The sequence below is a fragment of the Anticarsia gemmatalis genome, chromosome 16 (assembly GCF_050436995.1).
Source record: "Anticarsia gemmatalis isolate Benzon Research Colony breed Stoneville strain chromosome 16, ilAntGemm2 primary, whole genome shotgun sequence".
Classification (NCBI taxonomy): domain Eukaryota; kingdom Metazoa; phylum Arthropoda; class Insecta; order Lepidoptera; family Erebidae; genus Anticarsia; species Anticarsia gemmatalis.
In genome coordinates, this window is record NC_134760.1 from 11,893,598 (window position 1) to 11,905,915 (window position 12,318).

Below are 12,318 nucleotides of genomic sequence, written 5' to 3' on the forward strand. Positions count from 1 at the left end.
TAAAAAATATTGTCGATCTTAGATAAAATCAAGTTTACAACAACATAATAACTATTTAATAGTTTGATTTCTATTAATTATGTATCGCGTTATGTCTCAACTATACTTGAATTTAAATAACATCATTTTAGAGCTAATCACTTACAGTAGTACGACATTTTATGTTCTTAAGTTCCGATAACTGGTCTGTAATAAATATACACTTAAATACGTACTTAATTCATAATTTTAATATATTATGTACGTTATATTTAAATAACGGTAGGCCATAAAGAAGGAGGAATTATTAAAATACATTTGAATAAAAAGCAGATTATAAAAAAATGCTATAACTTTCAAATATCGATAAATAACTGCTATTTCAGAAAAATATATCTTTTATTCTAATTATTATAATTGGTTGTAATTGCGAACGATATTTATGGATACCAAAGTAGACTAAGAGACGATTTTTTTTTGTTTTTTAACATGTCATTTAAAATAATGCATTGCACATTTTTATAAAGTCTAATACATACTTAGGAAATATATATGTTTAGGATTATATACATATATTTAGGAATATATATATTTAGGAAATAAATTTTGTGATTAAAAAAACTCTACATCTCTTTAGATGGTAATAGCACATTCAATACTTGTTCTTTCTTACTGAGGCATAACTATTGGGTAGTCAACTTGTAAGCTGTGTGAAATAAATAAACTTTAACAATCATAGCATCAATACTTGCCCTGAATGAATAAATGTTTTGCTTTCTCGTTTAAACAAAGTAACGATACAACAACATAATTATTTTAACACCTACAAAAACTCAAGTTATTTTGACACCAGATGCAGAATAGATAAAAACTGTGGTCCAACAAAACAAAATGAACGGTGTGCGTAACAAGAGGACCGGTCCACTGAGCGGACTAGTTTTTTAATGGTCTCGGACAAGCGCGGGGAGCCTGCCTTCATAGATGACAGCTCGATAACGAAGCCGATTGTGAAAAATCATAGAGAGCCGCTGTCAGTAGATCTTTGAATGCAACTGTTTTTTTTTTTGGTGTGAAGACGGTTTGTCTGGCGTAGTTTTTGATGGAATGTTTGCTGATAAAATGGTTCACGCTATTAGTTTGAAGATATGAATCTAATAAATGAATTCTCAAGTAACAAATAAAAATAAATCCGAATTGGGAATCTCCACCTTTTTACCCCCCGGTTTCTGAGTATATTTAGCGGTAGTTTATCTATTCCATAGCGTTTTCTTTTTGTATGAGTTTAAACGCTATTGAATAGATAAACTACCGCTAAATATACCTCAGAAACCGGGGGTAAGTCAGTTAAGAATTAGGCAATTCTCTAAGTTTCGACGGTCTCCTTAGCGCAGTGATTAGGGTGGTCGCAACGCCACTACCAATGCGTGGTGGGTGAATTCCCACAAGGATCTAATATTGATGCGATCCACAAATATTTGTTTTGGGTCTGGTTGTATTTCATGTCCGATGTTAGTATGTTTAAAACGTAAAACGTCCCGCGACACAAAAGCAATTCTTAAAAGTATTAAAAAAGTACACTATAAAAGCTTGCGGTAAATAACACTGAACTACGAATAACGTTATTGAATAATAACTAGCGGATTGTGCGAATTATCTCGTAAATTATCAATAAGAAAGCTCATAAAACGTAACTGCAGTGAGATGGGATCACTTCATTGCTAGTGATTTCAAATGTTAATCGTGGGTGTAAAACGATTCGCTCTTAAGTTTATCGTAGTTTCTTGCTTCGAAGAACGTATTCATTTCCCATTTTCTTTTATGACTTAAGGGAACTAATATCCTGAGAGCATTCTGAGAGGTGCTTAACTATAGATATACTTAACTGCAGAACAGTAATGGATATTCAAAGAGTTTCAATATTCCAACATTTTAGCAGAGAGTCTTATTTGCATACAAGACTCTCTACTAAGATTTAGGTTTCTGACTGACGGAGGTATACCAATAGGGGCTGTTGCGGATATTCCCATCCGCCCGCCGCCGCGCCGATGCCGATGCTTGGAATAAAAACTGGCAGCTACCCTAATACAAATATCAGAATTAAAAATAGCAGCGACCTGCAGTTCTATACTGCTGACGGTGACACGTTTCATACAGCTATTTTATTTTGGAAATATACTGATTTATCAATTACATTCTAAATAAGTCGTGCATGCCAAGGCTTTCGACTAAGATGTCTGCCTATAAAAGAACTCAAGAATGTAAGTGAATGAAGGTTCGTGTTCAGTGAAAATTATTGACTATTTCAAATATAATATTTTATAATCTATCACACTCCGTGAAACGTATAAAATTTACGAGTATTTTATGAAAATGTCGTAAATATGATTCTGGTTATCGTAAAAGTTAGAGCTATAGTCCGATAACTTAGTATTGAGTCTTGAAATTCATGATTTATTTAGAATAAACTGAAGATTTACATGTATGCCCAAAAAAGGGGACCTAGCAAACAGAGCAACAGGCAATTATCTGCTGCATATAAACCGCCAGTCAAGAATCTTGCATACAATGCTCTCTATGAAGTTATCAGACTGTATTACTGTTATTATAACAATCTGCTGTTTGTTAGTGTACCTACTAAGTAAATTCTTTGAGGGTCAAATATAGAGAAAAGAAAAACATTTCTCGTATGCATATCAGTTGTAGTACAGTAACTCAGTTGAGTCCTAGTATACGTCAAATTGGCACTGGACAAATGGCCACTATTCAGTACATTGCTGCTTTAACGTAACGTTTTAATGACTGTAATCTACGGGAGAAAACAATGTACGGCAGAGTGGCTTTCTAATAGTTGTTAACTGAGATACGTGATAGTCCTCTTGGTCGTGAGATCCTACAGATAGTCGCTTTGATTGAAATACCCAGCTGTCTGTCGTATGAAGGCACTTAAGCGCAAACACCATTTAAATACCTTGGAGGTGTACATATGAAGTAATTAGAGTCGCAGTAATAAAGGTAGGTACAGTCTTTAAAATATCCTGAGAATTTAAATTAATCTAGTTTTATTAATGTACCTGTGTGCAGTTATAGGGCAAAGGCACGGCCAATGTAATTAGAATATATGAAATAAATATTTTTATATATGCAAGTACCTTGTTAGGAACTAGAAAAACTCGCCAGATTAATTACTTCTCATATCACACTGTCTTATTACATAATTAAGAGGGAATATTAATCTCACACCGCCATTTTATTTATATCTTATACAGTTTTATAAAAAAAGGGGTAAATGCGACTTGGACTTGCGTACCAAGGAATTCGTACCATGATTTATAAAAACGGAAAAAATATACGTTTGTTACATGGGAGCCCCCCTTAAATAAATATATTTTAATTCCGTTTATGTCTTTGCTGTTATGGCGGTAACAGAAATACATCATGTGTGAAAATTTTCAACTGTATAACCATCTCGGTTCATGTGATACAGCCTGATGACAGACAGACAGCTAAGTCATATCCCCGGTTTCTGAGGTACATTTAGCGGTAGTTTATCTATTTAATAGTGTTTAAACTCATATAAAAAAAAGGCTATTGAATAGGTAAACTACCGCTAAATGTACCTGAGAAACCGGGCATTGGTAATAGAGACCCGTTTTTACCCTTTGGATACAGAACCTTAAAAATGTTAAACGCATAATGTCAAGATTCTGTGATTATGTCAAACGTAAGTCGAGTGGACTAGGCTGAATAAATAGATGCCATGATCAATCACTAGTAGAAATACTTGATTAGTTTCCGCACGAAACGTGTTGTGTCAACAATATGAATTGGCGGGCACCGCGCAGGCCGGCTACTGAATTTAAATTTTAAGATTTATTGCAGTATTTGCGACACAGTTTCTTGAAATCGTGTTATGCGTAAAATATCTAGTTTAGTATCTTTGTAATACGTCCTGTGTATTACAAATTAACTATAATTATGATTTCCTGCGAGGTCAAATTACCAATGTAATCATTTGTTTTCCGTAAAAATGTAAAAGAATAACAATTAATAAACAATTAATGATACAAACATCTTTTTTATTAATAAATTATGTTGTTACAACGCAAGGCAAACAAAACAAGGTTTTTATTACGCCCACAGATAATCAAAAAACTAAACTTAACGACTTAATGTGCCATGAACAATATGAATATATTCCGGTATCCATTATAAAGAAATAATTCGATACAAATGTTCTAGAATCCTTAATTACCGTGGACAATTCAATTGTTTTTACGGTGCATTCTCAACGGCCATTTTGATAAATAAACAAAAAATGAGAATTAACTTTAATGGCTTATCCATTCATAATTCTATAGCAGAGCAAAAAAATTGTTGTTGGCTATGATTCTGAGCTGTTTAGAATTATTATTTTAAAATCACACTAAAGCGAAATAAATGAGTATTATAAAGTCACGCATACATACATAAAATCACGTTTTCCCCAAAGAACTTGGTACGATTCTTGGAGTTAAGGCCTAACCCCTCTCTCATTCCGGGAGGAGACCCTTGCCCAGCAGTGGGGCATTACTGGGTTAAGTTTATTTATAAATGGTACGAAACCCTTCGCACTTGGCTGGATTTTTTATACATATTATGACAATTACATAAAGGTTAAAAAAAAGGTTTTCTTCTTACAATGTAAGGGCCCATGTAATAAGTGCTCTTTAATCCGATACTTAAAAACTATAGGCGTGGCGCTATGCGATTAGAAAAAGTGGCCAGTCCGGGAGCTAGCTCTGATTGATGGACTTGATGGTACTGCACCGTGGGATCCAATTAGTGCTCTTATAAACGCTCTATAAGGACAATTACGATTGTTTACTTTTTATCTTCTTTGCTTATTGGAGACCGGCCATTTTCTAATAACTTGGTCATTAAAACAATCTCTATCAAAAAATATTTTTGCTGACATGTTTTTTTTTAATAAGTTAGTTATTTAAAAAAGAAACATTTCAAATGCACCCTTTGATCCAATTCACGTTATCTCTCTTTGATCCTTTCACAGGTATAGCCATTTTGATGAAATTTAGCATGGCTGATGAACCGGGATATACATTACAAAGGCAACTATGTATTCTAAAAAACAAAGGTACGAAACTGTGAGATGACAATTACTAACTAGAAAAAATACAGAAAAAGGAGATGTAATCTTTTATCTTAACGAAGTGAGCACATATAAATGATAATATTAGCAGCCTGTGGGGACAAGTGTAGATGAATCGAGCTCTATCTTACAATATATCGACGCATTTTAATTATTTATTAATCGATTAATAAAGGGACACTATATGGCCTCAGGAACGCTGCAAATAATACTATCAATAAATTACTTTCATTCACCGCTATTTTAAAACTAACCTTATTACTTAGAAATAAAGGTCTAGATTCGTTTCTATCGATGTTTATTAATTTCGCAAAGTATTAATTTGTTCGCAGTATGGTGCCGAGGCCATTTTAAACGAGCTACTGAGTAGAACGGGACGTATCGGACATAGCGCTGAGATATCGCGCTAAAGTTTAATAAACCTTCGCCATTTATCATAAATACCTTTTTTATTTATAACCCTTTGAATAAAATATTACCTATTGTATGACGGTTTTATTACCTGCCATTTGTACTTTTGTTATAGCAACACTGTAGTGTTGCCTGATGAAAAATAGTAAAACGTAGAGACTCTTTATTCCTATTAGCGCGTAGGTGGGTTGTAGAGAAAAAAAACTAAAAAACATGTTTTATGTTTTTTCGAGAGAGGTAATCCATTTATTTATTCTGTCAAATAAGATAAATCTCGGTCAGAATAGTTATATTATCGAACATTTCCTGTTAAAGTGGGGTGACATGTTTGGACGCTTATTATTTTGAAACTTTTGAGGACAGCTTACGAAGATGAATGGATGGGTAATGGAGCTAGTGATAAACAAACTACCGACTAAAACTCGTTCATATTTCTTATTTTTTTTAGAATGAAAGTAAATTTGAAGCTACGACCATTTTATTAAAACTACGGCTGTATCATTTCAAAACGCAAGTTGGTGGAGTTTGCCACCGAATGCGACCTGTGCCGAATCATCAAGAAATCCAAAATGCATGATAGTTTGTTGTTTCCGTATAGTTCAGATTAGAGTATATGCTGATTTTTGTTCAATACATTTTATAACAACATACTATTTTCAAAGATCTTTGACAGTCGTTAACGTTAAAGCTTGTTACTAAGCTTGAAAGACTGACAACCAGACTCAACGAGGGGTATTGTGCTATAGCTCCGGTAAATGGTATTGTTTTCTTACCCAGGCAACTGGGATGTAGATGTGCGATAGGCAGCCGCGACAAGTAAAATACTTTTATTCAGCTGTATCTGTTGATACTGAAAGCTGGATCCAACATATTTGGAAAGAAGGCTAAACTGATATATAAGTTTTTTTTAATAGATTTAATAACAGCATATTATTCTTGACTATCAATAAACAAACTTTGACGTGTGTGTCGTATGTGCAATGTTGTCAAATGACACACTGCTACATTAAACATGCACGTTTTATACAGAGAGCCGAGGGACGAGCGGTCTAGACGTATAACTCACCGGCACTCGGACCGCATACAGCCAAGTTGTATGACCTAATAGTTATTGATTGTTATTCAATTACATGCAATCGTTTGAATATCTATTTTTAGTCATATTACAGAATTAGTAGGTGGAATGTTTTTTTAATTTTTGCCTTGTTATGTTATGGTTGCATCCTACAGGAACTAAAATAGCTGTTACAGTCGATAACCCCTCACACAACGAATGTAGTGTCATGAGAACTTTTCGATAATAATTCAACAACCAAAACCAAAGTACAATTAGGTACGGAATAAATATTTCCCGAATGTTAACGAATATGAATCGAACCCTGTCCCCGACAAATAATTGGTGGGTTGGCGACCACCACAACCACTTCGTCAATAGAGCCTTCAATTAAAACGGTTCTATACTTTTGTTAAGTAAGTAATGTCACACGGTGGTGCATATGCCAAGTGCTCACCTCATCAGTAACATTGACGTGTGCTGCGTGCGCGTGCAGCAGAGTGGCGAGCCGCGCCGCTTCGCCGCGAGCCGCCGCCTCCAGCAGCGCCGCGGCCAGACCCATGCGGTCTCACACCATCACTGAAACAATACAGACAAACATATTGTTGAACAAATAACGTAATATTACGAGAAAAAATATACTTTTTCCATGTAATTTGCCAGATGTAAAACTTAAATAATATACTCATTAAAAAAATTGCCTATAGAGTCTCTAAATGGATTATAGTACTACCGTTGATATGGATTATAATGGATAACGGTCAAATATATGGCATTGATTAATGGACATTCGAACTGATGTCTCTAACTTGATAGAGCTACGGGGATTATGACATACCATTCTACAATAATAGATAGTTGTCGTAATTAGCTAGTTACTAGATATACCGACTTTACGATTACATGAACATAGGAGCAACATAGTAATATCTGCCTCATTTATATCTTTTAACTAAAAGCTTATTCAAACAAAACAAGCAAATAGGACCATCAAACTTTCCTAATAAGCTAACTAACAATCCTAGGGCAATCTTTAACATCAACTATATACGGCTTCTATATCAAAACTATACATTCTATAAACCATAATCCATACTTCCATACTAATATTATAAATGCGAAAGTAACTCTGTCTGTCCGTCTGCCTGCTACTCAATCACGCCTAAACTACTGAACCAATTTGCATGAAATTTGGTATGGAGATATTTTGATACCCGAAAAAGGACATAGGCTATATATCCCCAACTAGCACACAAGCTGCTTATACAGTCGTTATACAGCCTGATAGTTGCATAAGAGTCGTTCAAATGCTGTACAATTCTCTATAAGTTGTATACTAGCTATTTAAAAAACCCTTTAACAGCTAGGCGGGACAGTAGCCGTTTAGTAGGAAACTAATGACTTATAGTGATATATGAGCATGTAATTGCATCGCTAGACAGCCTAGGGAAGTATAACTGAGTTAATGGAATCTTCTATAACACCGTTAACTGTATAAGGGGACTTTAGGAGATAAAGGAGTTTAAACGGAGTTATGCGTTGCGCTTATAGCGCTCAAGAGCGTAAATAAGCTTTTTGTAATGCCTTAGGTTCTATAACAGATTTTTTTAGGGCTAGTGTATTACTCATCTATAAAAGAGTTGCGTAGGTCTTTAATAGCGCCTTGAGCGTTATATCAGATATTTATATGGCTTCTGTACGGCAAATAGATGTATAAGGTATCATTCGAAACATTTTTACAGCCATGGGGATTACAGAATTATGTTAAGCACCTAAAGCGCTATAACCGAGTAATATACCTTTATACTAAAGCTTAAAATTATTATCATAATATATTTACATAAGTGCAGTGGTGGTTCAGTCTGTCAACTGTTGTTAAAGAATAAATAAAATAAATAAAATAAATAAAATAAATAAAATAAATAAAATAAATAAAATAAATAAAATAAATAAAATAAATAAAATAAATAAAATAAATAAAATAAATAAAATAAATAAAATAAATAAAATAAATAAAATAAATAAAATAAATAAAATAAATAAAATAAATAAAATAAATAAAATAAATAAAATAAATAAAATAAATAAAATAAATAAAATAAATAAAATAAATAAAATAAATAAAATAAATAAAATAAATAAAATAAATAAAATAAATAAAATAAATAAAATAAATAAAATAAATAAAATAAATAAAATAAATAAAATAAATAAAATAAATAAAATAAATAAAATAAATAAAATAAATAAAATAAATAAAATAAATAAAATAAATAAAATAAATAAAATAAATAAAATAAATAAAATAAATAAAATAAATAAAATAAATAAAATAAATAAAATAAATAAAATAAATAAAATAAATAAAATAAATAAAATAAATAAAATAAATAAAATAAATAAAATAAATAAAATAAATAAAATAAATAAAATAAATAAAATAAATAAAATAAATAAAATAAATAAAATAAATAAAATAAATAAAATAAATAAAATAAATAAAAAAAAAAGATTTTCAATCTATTTTAATATTCAACGACTGACCCCTAAAAGTACGAGTAAAATGCTGATGTGCGACCAAAACAGTTATATTGAAGCACTCCTATGCCACAACTGCAAAACCTTGAGGTCTACAACAGCAAACACTAGAGCCTTTGTACAGCTTAAGGCGCTAGAGCAGATGTAACCAACTCTGAGAGCTGCTTGATCGAGACGCCATTATAGCATTTGGTAAACATATTTTTTGAGGTTATTACGATCTTTTGAAGATCATATAAATCTATAGCCTGGTAACGTTAACATAATTAAAATCATTTTTTATTACCTATAACCCTAATTAAATTATCTGTAACCCTCAAAGTCTTATTTATGTTCAAAATACAATTTCCAAATCCACATATCTATATAATTTTTGCATTTAAAACTGAATATTTTGAGGGCGCATGAAAATATTGACGATAATATACATATATATTGACAGCAAACTGGAACTCGCACTTTCATATCACGTACACAAAGAAATAAAAGCGATAGACTACTTGTTATTTTAATAATCCAATCCGTAAAAATAAATGTCTCCTCATTTGTCACTGATGATTCATTTTAAAAAAATATATTTAGTTTACACCATAATAAACCGACCATATTACTAATTTAGAGCGTTAGCATTTATAACCGTTACACAGTAGCGCTAAAATAAGGTAAAGGTGGTATAATCGCGCTGCGAGAGCTTTTTCGAACGCTCGGGGCGCTAACCACCTCTGTACAACAGCTGGTAAGCGCCACGAAGCTGCGAAAAAGCTGTTGTAGCGCGATTATACCACCTTCATCTTATTTTAGCGCTCCTGTATTACTACTATACTACGTACTATTATAATAACTATTTACGACCACTGTAGATCCAATGTCGAGCTATAAGCTGGACAGTATGGGCCTATTTGACGCTACAAGAGATCTGTAGCCGCTTATAGAACCACTATACTTCTTACTAAGGAGCCTAAGGCGTTATAAAAATCCTTTAACCGGCCATTGTGCAGCTTGTTATAGCGCTTGTGTGCTAGTTGGGTCATCACGCTACGACCAAAAGGAGCAGAGTACCAGTAATAAATGTTACAAAAACGGGGGAAAATTTCACCCATTCTCTCTTATGCGTCCATAAGCGAAGTTGCGCGGGTCAGCTAGTATCTTATAAATAAATCCTTCCATATTTGTTCAGTATGTAGCTTGGTTCATCGCAGATATCCGATCGATGGTCAGATAATGTTTATATGTATATGCAAATAAATGTATCGAGTTTGAAACTTGATTGCTATCTAACTAATCGACTGTATCAGTAGTCTAGGCTAGGTAGTGTTGTTAAAAATAGTCGGCTTTATAGCTAAACTAATTAGAAATATCGGTGAATAAACTTTATGAAGGTTTAGTGTTTTTCTATATTTCAAGAACTGCAAGTTTCGTTTCGTTCAAATTATTTAACTAAAAAGGAAACTGGTGGTTCTGTACATTTCTTCAGAAATATTAGTATTTCATTCCTAGCAAAACCGTTTTACTCAAAGTGCGCGCTGAAACCCTCAATTATAAAGTCGTAATCCACCTTAGCGTACATTAAATCCTGAAATCCGTCATTTATATCAAAGCGCGGTGTTTTCACAAATGAGTATCATTATGCTCAGTCAGGATAAATAACTCTGCAATAAGACATCCCGTTTACAGACTACCTCCATTCAACTAACCACAGACAAACATAGACACAATGCAAATAATATTCCCGCCTTTATACTCAAAGCCTAAGGTCCAAACTCCGGAATCAAATAGTGAGGGGGGATAAGTATTTGTCTATGGCTTAAAGTTCAAATAGTCTCTGGTCCCGCCGTAATTCTACGCTGTCTGCCTATTTGTGTGGAAAAGGCTGGCTATTTTGTGTAACCGCCGACATTGCGGGCTTAAATCATAGGTTTGCAGTCCCATAACATTAATATAAATATCTGTAGTTAAGCTTTTATAGGTCTGTCTATGTTGCAGCGAGCAATGAGCAAGTATGAATAAGGGCTAGTAAACATGTTTTCTTTGCAATAAAAAATAAGAAAATCAAATTACTTAGCATCGAAGCGTTTTTTATTTTCGAGTAAAGTTCAGTCTACATTTGACTGAACTTAATCACTTCGAAGTCTTTTTGTTAAGAAACATAAATGCTTATGAACGCCACATAAAGATTGATGAATGAATTACAAAATACAAAAAATATTGTATTCATATAAGTAAATCGAAACCTGAAGCAGCTTTATTTGGCAACCTGAAGGGACTCGATTAATATTATTTTAGGGGAAAACCAATTAATGATTATATTCCAAGCGAGTAACCTTCAGACCCATTGCCTCTGTTACCCTTAATAACCAGCATAAATGCATGCATGCACCATGTTTCTTTGTGTCCTTCGTAGCATGGACAGTGGAGCGGACTCTCCATAACTCACTGATAGTTGACTGACTAGTGAGTACGCCAGGATATGAGCTTTATGTGACAAGATGACACGAAACATACTCCGTCGTAAAACTGCATAACTGAATATTATACGATCTCATGGCATAACTTTAATGCGATACTCAAAAGGCAAAGTCGGTTCTAAAATTTATTCTAATAGCCATTGCACGTCTCTTTGTAGTGCCGGCAAGAAATAATACAAAACTGTTACCATAGATGATATCGCATCAAAAATGGCGATCCGTCCTCCACAGCCAGTCCCTTTAACGGCTACCTATTTAATGAATATGTGTTGCTATAGAAGGCTATCTTTATCAGTTCAATTAGCTACTTCTGACATGCAACCAAGTTATTCTATCCGCAAGAACTGTGGTTAAGAAAAATAACAGCTCTACTCCATAGATAAGCTATCGAGAGTGCCTACTAGTTAATCTTTAGAGATTATTTCAAAAATCTTTAACCTTTAGTTACTGTTAACCAATCTATACTGATGACCAATCAATCTATATGATTAAAATACGTTATTACTATAATATAATTCATAACTTTTGCAATAAGAACAAGAAATATTAATACATCGAAGAAAATTTCGTAGTATTATATGACTTATAATATTTAAAAAAAGGTGGTCAATGATAAAAAAAACTCACTCTTTGTTTTCCGAATGTCATAAGTTGCGATGACGTATGTCACTATTGTCAATTGTGAGTTGACAGTACGTAGCGTGGTCGCGTACAGTCGGACACTA

The 12,318-nt window shown here is 33.0% G+C and overlaps 1 protein-coding gene and 1 long non-coding RNA gene across 5 annotated transcripts in view; one reads left to right on the forward strand and one right to left on the reverse strand.

The window, feature by feature from the left end:
- dgo (ankyrin repeat domain containing protein 6 diego) overlaps positions 1-12,318 on the reverse strand; it is a 103,574-nt gene that overhangs the window by 17,755 nt on the left and 73,501 nt on the right. For 3 of the 4 annotated variants that reach the window (XM_076123864.1, XM_076123861.1, XM_076123863.1), the window contains one exon: positions 7,048-7,169. In XM_076123864.1, coding sequence (XP_075979979.1) covers positions 7,048-7,152 — 105 coding nt within the window. In that variant the 5' untranslated portion in view covers positions 7,153-7,169. Of the gene's footprint in view, positions 1-7,047; positions 7,170-12,220; positions 12,240-12,318 lie in introns of those variants that run through there. The other variant, XM_076123865.1, reaches the window with a different exon arrangement.
- On the forward strand, positions 2,632-5,610 carry LOC142979575 (uncharacterized). Its single transcript, XR_012959829.1, has 3 exons — positions 2,632-2,991; positions 5,027-5,110; positions 5,458-5,610. It is a non-coding gene; the product is annotated as an uncharacterized LOC142979575 (long non-coding RNA).